At 41.2% G+C, this 12,514-nt stretch overlaps 2 protein-coding genes across 9 annotated transcripts in view; both read left to right on the forward strand.

Moving 5' to 3' along the window:
* LOC128868579 (phospholipase D2) overlaps positions 1-6,473 on the forward strand; it is a 62,690-nt gene extending 56,217 nt beyond the window's left edge. For 4 of the 8 annotated variants that reach the window (XM_054110839.1, XM_054110840.1, XM_054110841.1 and 1 more), the window contains 9 exons: positions 1,671-2,232; positions 2,314-2,803; positions 2,867-3,126; positions 3,204-3,612; positions 3,690-3,794; positions 3,860-5,085; positions 5,151-5,276; positions 5,354-5,933; positions 6,026-6,471. In XM_054110839.1, coding sequence (XP_053966814.1) covers positions 1,772-2,232; positions 2,314-2,803; positions 2,867-3,126; positions 3,204-3,612; positions 3,690-3,794; positions 3,860-5,085; positions 5,151-5,276; positions 5,354-5,933; positions 6,026-6,127 — 3,759 coding nt within the window. In that variant the 5' untranslated portion in view covers positions 1,671-1,771 and the 3' untranslated portion in view covers positions 6,128-6,471. Of the gene's footprint in view, positions 1-1,670; positions 2,233-2,313; positions 2,804-2,866; positions 3,127-3,203; positions 3,613-3,689; positions 3,795-3,859; positions 5,086-5,150; positions 5,277-5,353; positions 5,934-6,025 lie in introns of all 8 variants that reach the window. The other 4 variants (XM_054110837.1, XM_054110835.1, XM_054110836.1 and 1 more) reach the window with 2 other exon arrangements.
* Positions 6,474-10,937: 4,464 nt separating this feature from the next.
* LOC128868654 (putative uncharacterized protein DDB_G0285119) overlaps positions 10,938-12,514 on the forward strand; it is a 62,273-nt gene continuing 60,696 nt past the window's right edge. The window contains exon 1 of the mRNA XM_054110970.1: positions 10,938-11,310. The gene's annotated coding sequence lies outside the window, so the exon portion shown is untranslated. The remainder of the gene's footprint in view (positions 11,311-12,514) is intronic.

Here is a 12,514-nt window from a genome sequence, read left to right on the forward strand (position 1 = left end):
TGTGAGATGGTCTGTATATTACCATATATAATTTGCGCTTGCACCCACCCTTCTTGGGTTTTTGGGTCGAGCTTCTTCTCCTGTTTGCGGCATGCTTACTAAGACCTACAGTTTTAAGCCGACTTCGGACGGCAGATGCTTTTGTTTGAGGAGCTTTTTCATGACAGAAAGACACTCGCAGCTTCGCCTTTGCTTGACGAGGGCGCCCGCTATTAAAAAAAACTTTTTCTTCATTTTGGTGTTTCACGGAGATTCCGAATGGTAGTCACGCACGAACCCACGGTGGCCGCCAGCTCCCATGCCATTATTATTAAAGATATTCCCATTGCTTAGAATTCTAAGATAAGAAAGGCCAGAAAGCTTTGAGTTAATCGGTAAAACTTTCAGTTGAGTTCTCTCAAAATTCCTCGTTCGTAGTCTGTTTTGATTTTTAGCTCGAATTTTCGTAGTGTGAGAAAGTCATATTATGACTCTGCCGACTCACCTTAACAGTATATTTTCGACGAAGTCGGACTTATAAAATTCTTAAACCGAAACTGGCGTCAAATATTTCCCGTAAGTAATTAGCTGATGCACTGGTCGGGTAGAGTAATCCTCTGATAGCACTTTTCTCTCTCTTTTGCAGCAGTATTTTTATCATTCTTATAGTTCCTGCTTCTTTATTTCCTCTAGAAGTAGATTAAATTCAATGCGCCTTGCGATACAGAGCCAAAGAGATGCTCATAGAATGAGTATCTGTGATTGTGGAGCATTTCGAAGTGAACTCTTCAAACGGTCCAAGGCTCTACTAAGTTCCAAACATAAATCCGGGCTTACACATTACAGCACATTTACTCTGTGTCAGAACAAGCGGATTATGCCACTGGCAATACGAAAATTAGTTATATTTTCTGGAAAAATTTGTCTGGTTTTGAAGATATTATAAATTCTACACTGTGTTGAAATAGGAGTTGACGGGCTGTCTATAGCAGAGACCAGGTTGCCGTAAAAGTAACCCTCTCGTCTGTACAAAACTAATCCGGCAATGCGCAGGTTCACTATTTTAATAAATATAACACAGTCTTTTACTCCGGGTGTAAGTTTTTTGGGTTGCATACTTCGTTCTGCTTCTTCGGTCCTCAAAATCAACCATGGTCTTAGCACAAGGGAGTCATATACAAACCCGGTTGTCTTCAGTACTGATATCTGACTGCTAGACGATGTCATTATTTACTAACCCCACGTTGGGCTGTGACTCTTCTCTGTGACGTAAACAGCTTTCAGAGAAGCTGCGGTCATGTTTCTTCAACTTGCAGTAGAACGATGCTTAAAGTCGACATGCAATGAGTTCAGCAATCTTCACGCACTTTGTCTTCCTCATTCATTTTACTTTATTAAAATTATTCACTACTGTTTCCAGCATCACTCACAAATGTTCAAGGCAATGGCAAACCTCCGAGTGTATTTCTGCCATGAAAAAGCTCCTCATAAAAATATCTGCCGTTCGGAGTCGGCTTGAAACTGTTGGTCACTCCATTTGTGGAACAACATCAAGACGCACGTCACAAATAGGAGGAGGAGCTCGATATATAATCAATCGATATTCATCATCAAATTCTCAGCAATCAGCATTCCTAAGAGCCTACAAATTTATCTTGGTACTCATCTTTTCTCCTTTCATATTCTTGCAGACGAATTTATCGATCGCGAGACGGGTCTTGCGAATCCTGCACTTGTCTACGATGAGCTAGACTATCCCCATCTTTATTCCCAATTCGACGGTGGTGGCTCAATGATGATGACCAGCCATATGGATAGCCAACAAACGCCCGCCTTTGCAGCCAACGCCACCGATAGCATCGATGGTGAGAGCAGAAGCTACAATGCCGAGGATTTAGATCAAGAAGATGGCGAAGAGAAGGGCACACGATGCGTGCCAGAGTTCCAATTCTCACTGGTCGAATCGGAATACGACGAAACGCTGGCGTTTCCCGATTCCGTGACGATATTGTCGAATGTCGGGGAAAAGCCAGTTCTAGTGCAACGAAAGGATACAGACGACGACGATGATGAGGAGGAGGGCGCCGGCACGTTGTCAGGACAGCCGGCGGAAATACCGTACACTTCAATATACGGGCCAAGTATGAAATTTAACTCTTTTCAACGGAAAGTGTTTGTACCCGGTACGGAGATACAGGTGCGGATAATTGACAATGAACGAAGTGTTACGACACACTTATTGAATCCAAACTTGTAAGTTCGTTATGATTTTGTGGTTGTTCGAATTTTTCAACTTTCTCGCCTTCTTCCCCTTTTTCTATTATTTCTAATTAGATATACCATCGAACTGACGCATGGCCCCTTCACGTGGACCATTAAACGCCGTTACAAACATTTCAATTCACTGCATCAGCAACTTAGTTTCTTCCGTACCTCACTAAACATTCCCTTTCCGATGCGTAGTCATAAGGAGAAACGCGCAACAATTAAAAAGGCAGCCATACAAATGGCGGACGAGGCGCGCCTCAAGTCAATGCAGCAAACACAGACGCAGACAACGGTTCTTGAGACCAGCCACAAAGTGCAATTTACTGGCAACGGCAATGCGTGCAGTGCGATGGCGATGGCGAGTACCAGCAGTAGTCCTTTGGGAGCGCTGGGTATTATGGGGAAAAGGAAGAAGAAAAAACGAAAGCTACCACGTTTTCCGAATCGGCCCGAGTCGCTTATTGCATTCGAATCCCTGCCTATGCGAATAAAGCAACTGGAGGACTATCTGTACAATTTGCTGAACATCAGTTTGTATAGAAATCATCATGAAACGGTGAGTGGAAAGAAATTTTAGTCACCAGCCTTCATTTCTAAACATTGTTTTGCACTCCTTCAGCTGAACTTCGTTGAAGTATCAAATGTTTCGTTTATCTCTGACCTCGGCATCAAAGGCAAGGAAGGTGCCATACTCAAGCGCACAGGCTCAACACGTCCTGGCCAGGCGGGCTGCAATTTCTTTGGTTGTTTTCAGCAGAAGTGTTGCGTGCGCTGCAGTTTTTTCTGCTCGGATGTGCTTTACGGCAAGTGGCGCAATCGCTGGTTCTTCGTCAAGGAGACTTTCTTTGGCTACATACGTCCCACTGATGGCGTGATTAGGTAAAACTCTATCAGCGCACACAGACACGAGGAACGCGCCAATTTCAATTTATTTTCGGTTGTTTCTTTCCCCACAGATCTGTGATATTATTCGATCAGGGCTTCGACGTGTCCACTGGCATCTATCAGACGGGCATGCGTAAAGGTCTGCAGGTGCTCACTAACAGCCGTCACATAATACTCAAGTGCTGGACGCGGCGAAAGTGCAAGGAGTGGATGCAATATCTGAAACAGACAGCCAACAGCTATGCCCGCGACTTTACCTACCCCAATCCGCATATGTCGTATGCTCCGGTGCGATCGGGTATACAAGCGAGTTGGCACGTGGATGGGTCCGCGTACATGGGCGCGATAGCGGATGCGCTCGAAGAGGCGAAAGAAGAAATTTTCATAGCCGATTGGTGGTTGAGCCCCGAGATTTATATGAAGCGGCCAGCGATCGATGGCGATTATTGGCGCTTAGATAAGATACTGCACCGGAGAGCGGTAAGTGAAACACGCATAAAAATATAATGCCACACATTTGCTTAACATCTTTCGCCACTCTTTATCTACACTCGCAGTCGCAGGGTATTAAGGTATTCGTGCTGCTTTACAAAGAGGTCGAAATGGCTTTGGGCATTAATAGTTACTACAGCAAGCAGAGGCTTTCACACGAGAATATCAAGGTAAGCATCTAAATATAATTTGAGAGAGTATGTGACTCAGAGCTCCATTTTTGGTGTTCACTTAGGTTTTGCGACATCCCGACCATGCGCGCGCTGGCGTGTTTTTCTGGGCGCATCACGAAAAAATGGTGGTGATCGATCAGACCTACGCTTTCATCGGTGGCCTGGATCTCTGCTACGGACGTTGGGATGATTATCGCCACCGGCTCAGCGATCTTGGCAGCGTATCAACCGCTTCGGCATCAGGTAGCACGCGTCGACTTGGCGGCTATTTTACAAAAGACGATGCTGACTCTGCCTTTGGCTCTCAAAAATCCTCACGCAAGGAAAATGCCAACGTGAGTACAGACTTGCAGAAAAGAGAACAGCTAAACGCAAGCTTTGCGGCGCCCGAGTTTGAGGAGGTGGAACTGCGTACACTCTCGCCTGGCGAAAAACTCGTAATACCTGAACTGCTTTCACCCACCGCTGGCGAACCAGTCGTCATTGAGGGCTTGAAATTGAGCACACCCGAGATGGAGCGCAAGAATGTATTGGAGAAAATCACAACCAATGCAATGCGCAAGGGTAAAGATCTCGTGAATAGACTAACAATGACAGAACAGGATCGCGCAGCAACGGGTGATAAATCGCCAGATGTGCTCAAGGATCCTAAGCAGCTGGTATTCACCATTGACGAAATGGAGCAAGGGCGTCTGGGCGGACTGGAAGATCCGACGCCTTTCCAAACGCAGATTCTCAACGATTACTACGGCCAAGCGAAGTACTGGTTCGGCAAGGACTATTCGAATTTCATACTCAAAGATTGGATGAATTTGGATGCGCCGCTGGTCGACATTATAGATCGTTCAACAACACCACGTATGCCTTGGCATGACGTGGGCATTTGCATGATTGGTCCGTCGGCGCGTGATGTGGCACGCCATTTCATACAACGCTGGAATGCTGTGAAGTTGGAAAAGATGCGCGACAACGCGAACTTCCCCTACCTAATGCCAAAGAGTTATCACAACATCAGACTGAATCCGAATATTGTCTTGAAACGGCAGAATCGCGTAACTTGCCAATTGCTGCGCAGCGCTTCCTCTTGGAGTTGCGGCTTCATCGAACAAGATTTGGTGGAGCAAAGCATACATGACGCCTACATACAGACCATAACGAAGGCGCAGCACTACATCTACATCGAGAATCAGTTCTTCATCACGATGCAGTTGGGCGCGACGGGCGCTTATGGAAATGTGCGCAATCAAATAGGCGAGACGTTGTTCAAGCGCATTGTGCGAGCACACAAGTGAGTATGAGTTGATCCAGTTTTGACGCGAAATTTCATGCCAAATATTTCTGCAACGATTTCAGGGAGCGGAAAACTTTTCGTGTTTTTGTGATCATACCTCTACTGCCCGGTTTCGAGGGTGACGTTGGCGGCAGCACCGGCAATGCGGTACGCGCAATCACGCACTGGAATTATGCATCGATTTCAAGGTATGTAAATGTACTCCTTCAATGTTAGCAGTGCTTTATAAACGAAGTTCTCCACTTTCTAAATTTTCTTGCCACAGAGGACGCTCTGCGATACTCACACGCCTCAAGGAGGTCGGCATAAGCGATCCCGGCGAATACATCTCCTTCCATAGTCTGCGCACAAATTCACAATTGAATAATGTTCCCATTACCGAACTCATTTATGTGCACTCAAAGCTGCTCATCGCCGATGATCGTGTGGTAATTTGTGGCTCGGCGAATATCAATGACCGCTCGATGATCGGCAAACGTGATTCGGAAATTGCTGCCATCATTAGCGATGAAGAGTTTGAGGATGGGCGCATGAATGGCAAAAAGTATCCGAGTGGCGTGTTCGCCGGCAGACTGCGCAAATTTCTATTCAAGGAACATTTGGGCTTGCTCGATCCCGATGCCGATGGCATGCCAATCGATGTAACCGATCCGGTGATCGATCAGTTCTGGAATGGCATGTGGCGGCGCACATCGACGCGCAACACCGAGATTTACGAAGAGGTATTCAAGTGTATACCCAGCGATAAGGTGAAATCGTACGCGGATTTGCGCAAATATCAGGAAGAGCCGCCATTGTGCAGATCGGACCCGGAGGTGGCGGCGAAGCGTGTGGCAAATATTCAGGTAAGATATGGGATTGGAATTGAGAGACAATTTGGTGGAAATATGTGAATAAATAGTATAAAATATTAATTAAATACGTTTTATTGCTTCAGGGATTCCTAGTCAATCTGCCATTGGACTTCCTAAACAAAGAAGTGCTAACACCGCCTGGCACCAGTAAGGAGGGTCTCATCCCTACCGCCGTGTGGACGTAGTCTGAGATATGCATTTTTACTGCTATAAATATTTATATGAATTTGCTATAATGTATTTATTATTATTATTTGTTTTTGTAAAAACCGTGTAATATGGAAAAAGTTGAAGTGCTTTATTAGCTTGTAAGGTTAGTGTGAGCTTTTGTTGGTGTTATTACGTAAAGTTTGTATATTAAACTTAGGGCTATTTTACTTTAACTAGGCTGTAAAAATATCAACTAAAAATATATTTGTGACAGTATTTTAGCTTTCGATAATATTTTACAAGTGTCGATTCCACTGTATTTTACTTGTCGTAGATTTTAATAAATTACTTTGATTAGGTAATTAAAAACAAACAACTTTTTTAGCCGTTTCTTACAAAAAAAAAAATCATTTAGTAAGGATTTTCAGAAACATTTACTGTTATTTTCAGCTCAAACTTTCTCCCATAATGTTATCGGGAAAGTGGCTTAACAAATTTTCTATACAATAAGGCTGGGCGAAATGAAATCAGAAGCTCGAAAAAGTGATGGTTTTCAGTAATTATATTTTTGCTGGTCAGTTGCTTTATTTTACGAAAATAAAAACATAGCGTTAACGCGTCATGTTTCGACTTGACTTTAGCAAAATTTCAAAAAATAATTGTAAAACTTATGGCTGTTTGTGTGGCGCCCGTTTCTCCAGAAGTCCATTGCGGCGATCACCACAAGTCCTTGGAGATTGATCTGAAATCAGTCGGAAAAGATAAATTAAATTTATTAATAGATAATCTAAAATTAGCGATATGGCGACCTCTGAAAATTTTTTTCAGATTTTCGAAAAAAAACCGGCAATTTAATTGTTAAAATAAATCGAAATTAAAAAAAAAACCTTCCATCAGGCGCGATTTTTTTATATTTTTATTTATTTAAGAAAAATGCATTTAAAGGTTTAATATCGAGGTTTGGTGCGCCCGAGAGCTGTTTGTTAATTTTTGAATAACTCGAAAATTATCTTTCGGATTCACTTCAAATTTCGCACACAATATTTTTTGGATATTATTCTTAAAAAAAATGCAAAAGAAAGTGCGTGTAGCGTAGTGCACATAACAGAGAGCGTTAAGGCAGACAAAGAATGAGAGAGAGACCCGAGAGAGAATGAGAGAGAGAGAGAAAGAACATATATATTATATAAATAAATTCACAACATTTGCAGAAAATACAAATAGACAAAATTTAGAAAAAACGCGAAAGGGTCGACCGGTGTAGGTAAACGCCGGACACAAACCGTGGCAATAACGCGCACTACTCCGAGCGTTTATCACCCGCACAAACGCAGCGATTCCAGGACCGCAGTAACGGCGCAAATAACCGCAAGGCAATACCAATAAATCCGACGCCGGAATGGATAGCACTTTATAGTACGCACAAACACTAGCCAGGAAACGGAAATAAGCGGCAAAAAGTAGGTACCAAAAAAGAAAACGCCAACAAAATTGGGACCAAAAAACGCCCCAAAAAGTATGCACCAAAAATATATTTCCCACAAGTTTGCACCAACAAACAAGCGGCAAAAAGTAGGCAGTGTTATTTCTCACTAGAAATTAGCAGCCACAAGGATAAACTCAGGAAAAATACACTAAAGTGTATCTAAGATATATATAAGGTATAGCTCTCTCTCTACTTTTCCTCTACGTTATATCTTTTTTCTCTCGCGGGACGAAAATGCCCAAAACGTTGCATGGGCTTGAAATTTTACGCTCCATTCTCGCTCGTCTATCGACGCGTAAGAAGTTTCACTTCAAAAATCAAATTCTTTTTAAATTCTGACTGCCCCTAACTCCTTAAAACGTTTTTATTGTAGATCGTTGGCTTCTGGGCTGTGCTACGACCACTGAGATGCCGGCAAACTTCAATTATTTCTGTGATTTTATCGACATTTTCAAAATTATCCACATTTTCTGTAACACCAAAATTGCACTTGATTAGCTGCTACAGACTCGACACAGCTTCAGCGGCCTGACTTGCATTTTCACCTTTAATAAAAAGACAACTTATTTGACTTACTTCGTGAACACCCTATAACTCACAACTGAATGGAATAAACAAAAAACAGCAAAATTTTTAGTGTGAAATGTCACTTTGAAAACGAGCATAAACTTTAAATTGTCTGATCGATACTTTACGAGATATGGATCACTGCAGTCATTTACCGAGAAAATGATAGATTTCGTTTTTCCGATTTATAAGTTTATTTTTATAGGAATCTCTTCTAAAAACCCCCATCTGCCGTTTGAAGGCCGCATAAAACTTTAGGTTCTTCCATTTGTGGTCAAGATCACCGACAAGACGCATACTATAAAATCATGGACTTTGTCTAGTACAACCGGACACACTTTGTCCATTGACCAGAAGGTTTGCCAAAGCAAAAATGTATCTGATGAAATCAAAAAAATACTTTAAAATTTAACAAAATCTGATAATCCCAACTACTAACTTTGACGACGAGAGAAAGCAAAAAGAACGTTCAGAATTTCTTACTTCAGCAAATATTTTATAAGAAAAAATGCCTAGCAACATCAGAGGAAGGCAGGATAATGTGCTATAACTTTTTTTAATGTTGTAGCGAACCATCAGCAGTTAAAGGATATTACAGTTAAAGACTAATTAACACTAGTAAAAAATACTATACACCCCTCGAAATTATTATAAAGGCACTACTGCATAAAAAAATGTCGTGCATTCGTTATACGGAAAAATGCCAAACAACTTCGGGGAAAGAAATTGGCAAAAATCAACAAACATTTTAGGAGCTTCAAACTTGCACTTTGTTATACAAAAATTTAATGCGCTGAAAAACTGCATACCCAAATTTTTTAGTCAAGTAAACATTTTGCAGTTTTTATGATTTTTTTTAGAATGTTTATAAATCTGTGTAAAGTTGCAAGCTTGGATTATTATAGTCCTTGTCATAGAATGAACTATATTTTAATAAAAAATAATTGGAACTAAAAAAGTAATAAGCAAATTTTCCTATTGCTATTCTTACCTCGTCATGGTCGGGTAACGGAACGACAATTCCGTCGTCAACGATTGGGGTATCGGGATCTTCACATTTTCTGTGACATGCGCAGCTGTCACTGTTGGAAGGAACCAGCATTAACACCGCTAATAGTGTCAGCCTTGAAATCCAACGTTACAATATCTCTTGCCAACAAGTGCTGCTTTGGACTAAGTAGGCAATTGAGTAGTAAAGTCCTCTCTGGACGAACAAATCTAACACTCTACAAGACTCTCATCATGCCCGTCCTAACGTATGGCGCAGAAGCTTGGACGATGACAATATCCGATGAAGCGACGCTTGGAGTGTTTGAGAGAAAGATTCTGCGCAAGATTTTTGGACCTTTGCACATTGGCAACGGAGAATATCGTAGGCGATGGAACGATGAGCTGTATGAGCTTTACGACGACATAGACATAGCGCAGCGAATAAAGATCCAGCGGCTACGTTGGCTGGGTCATGTCGTCCGAATAGATACAAATGTAAGTATTTGATGCGGTACCAGCTGGTGGTAGTAGAGGAAGGCCTCCTCTGCGTTGGAAAGATCAGGTGGAGATTTGCTTCCCTAGGTGTGTCCAATTGGCGCCGGTTAGCACGAGAAAGAAACGACTGGCGCGCTTTGTTAAGCTCGGCCAAAATCGCGTGAGCGGTTATCGCGCCAATTAAGAAGTAGAAGAAGAAATTTTCCTACTTTCATTATAAACCCCATTATAAACACTAAACGACACTAAAATCTGTAAAGCTGGTTCGGTCTTTGAAGGTTTTAAAAATAATCATAAAGTGTTCGATTTAAGTCTCCTACCTTTCAAGTTCCCCTAACTAGACTTCCTTGCTTAAAGTCGCTAAAGTCGCGAAGTAAGTTCTTCTCTGATTTCCTTGAAATTTTGGCATACCATTCAAAAGGGATTATGCTTTCAAAGGGAGCAAAGAACTGAAATTCCATGTTTTAAAAATAAGTCCAAAAAATCTAAAATTCACTTTAAGTCTCCTGTCTCTCAAGTGCCGCCAACTAGACCAGACTTTCAGTAAATAAATATGATAGCAAATATTTAGTTTTAATATTGAATTTAATTTTAAAACATTTCTTTTATTTATGCAATTTCCGTCCGTTTTTATACAACAATTCTAAATTATAAAGCTTTTGCACACAACTCTGTATTTATTTTTTTAATCAAGTTCCTCATCAACGACAAACTAAAAATTTAATGAGAGGTAAAATTATGTGGTTAAAAAAGCTAACAGACAGATGGCGCGCCACACGCATAGGAAATAAGAAACGCATCTCAGTATTACCAGCTGCATTTTGAAGTTGTTGCTGTTGGGTTACCATAAAAGCTAAAGACGTTGAACTAAGTAAATGAAAATACACAAGAGTTTCAAGAGAACACATTTTAGTGCTCTCATCAAAACAAATATCTCGGCTAGTAAGTAAAAGCAAAATGTAAACAAAAAGTAAAACAATCGCAAATACAAATACAAACCAAAGCCAGGCATGCAAACAAGTATCAATGGAGAGCAAAAAGAACAAATTCAGCAACAGAGCTTCGCACCGTAAACAGGTAGAATTGAAATATACTCGCATGTAGAATGCAAAACACAGACCCTCACTTACACTTGAGCACTCGTGCACATTCGCAACACTCCAAGAAGGGGGGAATGGGGTGTTCATATATAGCGCCAATCGTCAATGACTGCAACGAATACACTATTGGCGAAGTGGCGACGTTTCGGCGTCGGCAGCAGAGAATGCAGCAACATCGTAGCGATGCAAAAGCGCGGCTGGCTGGGTCAGTGCGTCGTCTCGTTTCGTGTGGATAAGAGTCGAAGTGAATTGAATTGGCGAACATCGAGCAGAGTGTTGTTAGTGTCGTGCGAGTTTGTTTGGGAAAAATGCTATTGAACGGATAAATACATGCATAGAATAAAAAATTATGCATGAGCAAGAATTAAAATGAATTAATGGTGTAATAGTTGACTGGAAAAGTGGTTTTCAAAGAGTAGCAGATGTGTGGAAAAAGTGGAGTTGAAGAAATGCAAAGAATGTGAAGAATTTTAGAATGCGTGGAAAGAAAATAAAGTGACACAAAGTGTGCAAGTGCATTGACAAACAATGGGCGGTGAGACAACGCATATGCAGTTGTGAGTGGAGTGCAACGGAAAAGGTAATGAAAAGTTAAACTTTTGTTTGCTAAGTAATAAATAGTTTATGTGAGAATTTTATGAATACAGTCGTGTATTAGAAAGGTAGTAGCTGATTCGGACGTTGTGTGTATTTTATATGAAAGCATTGTTAATGATGAGTTATGTATGTGCTTATGAATAAAGTCTGTGTGTGCTGGGAGTAGTGCGGTGCTAAGGCATAACGTCGGCAATTTAATAATCAATAGTGTTTACTTACGATACGCGCTACTTGCAAAATTTTCGCACAATAACTTCTCTATAGTTATTAAAATTTAAAGAAGTAAATGCCTAAGATGTGTGTTTGTATGCACATACAACAAACTGTGTGCTTTCAAGTGGGTAAACCGCGAAAAAAATTAGAATTCGTTTCAAAGAGCACTAGAAACAATACATACCTACATATATGTGTATGCACTTACATATGTGCTTGTGCGGTTGGCATGGCATGAAGCGATGACTTCTTTGCTGGTATACATAAAAGTTCGCGTGTTACTATCAAAATCAGCATCCTTGTTGTTGTTCTGCCTGCTTTTCGCTATGCTGCCTCGTTTTTTACTTGAATGTTTTAAGTAAAGTTGTTCTTGTTTTAGTCGTTGCACTTTCGTGTTTTGCAAGTGGCTAAAGGAAATGTGCACAAACAAAAATGCAACGAGCTCCCTCGGGGCTCGTCACCGGCAAACAAGAGAACACAAATAAGGAAGGCAGTGGTAATGAAATGTTTGCCAGCGAATTATTTCTTTAATGACTTTGAATGCAACACGTCAAACAACCTGTCACAGAAGAACGGTAATAATAATGCAAAATTACTTATGCATACATGTGTGTGTAATGTATAGGTACATGCACGTGCAACAAGAACAACAAATCAAGGTTATGGCATGGTATGGATGCAGTGCCTACATATGTATGTGCGGGGCAACAATGACCACAAAACCATAACTGTGCATAAAAAGATTACATGCATTTATGGATGTACATACAATGTATGTGTGCATGTATGTATGTCTTTTAGGGTTAGCGGAAAAGGACGAGCAGTAAAGCCGAAGGATGTCCAAATGAAAGCAAAAAAAAAAACCATTGCGGTGTAAAGAAACCCTGGAAAACAGGTGTGCAAAATATGAAGCTGTGGAAAGCGCATAAATCTAGCAGCGAGCAGAGGAAAACAAACAGGAAAGCGGCTGTCAT

This window comes from Anastrepha ludens, chromosome 6 (genome assembly GCF_028408465.1).
Source record: "Anastrepha ludens isolate Willacy chromosome 6, idAnaLude1.1, whole genome shotgun sequence".
NCBI lineage: Eukaryota > Metazoa > Arthropoda > Insecta > Diptera > Tephritidae > Anastrepha > Anastrepha ludens.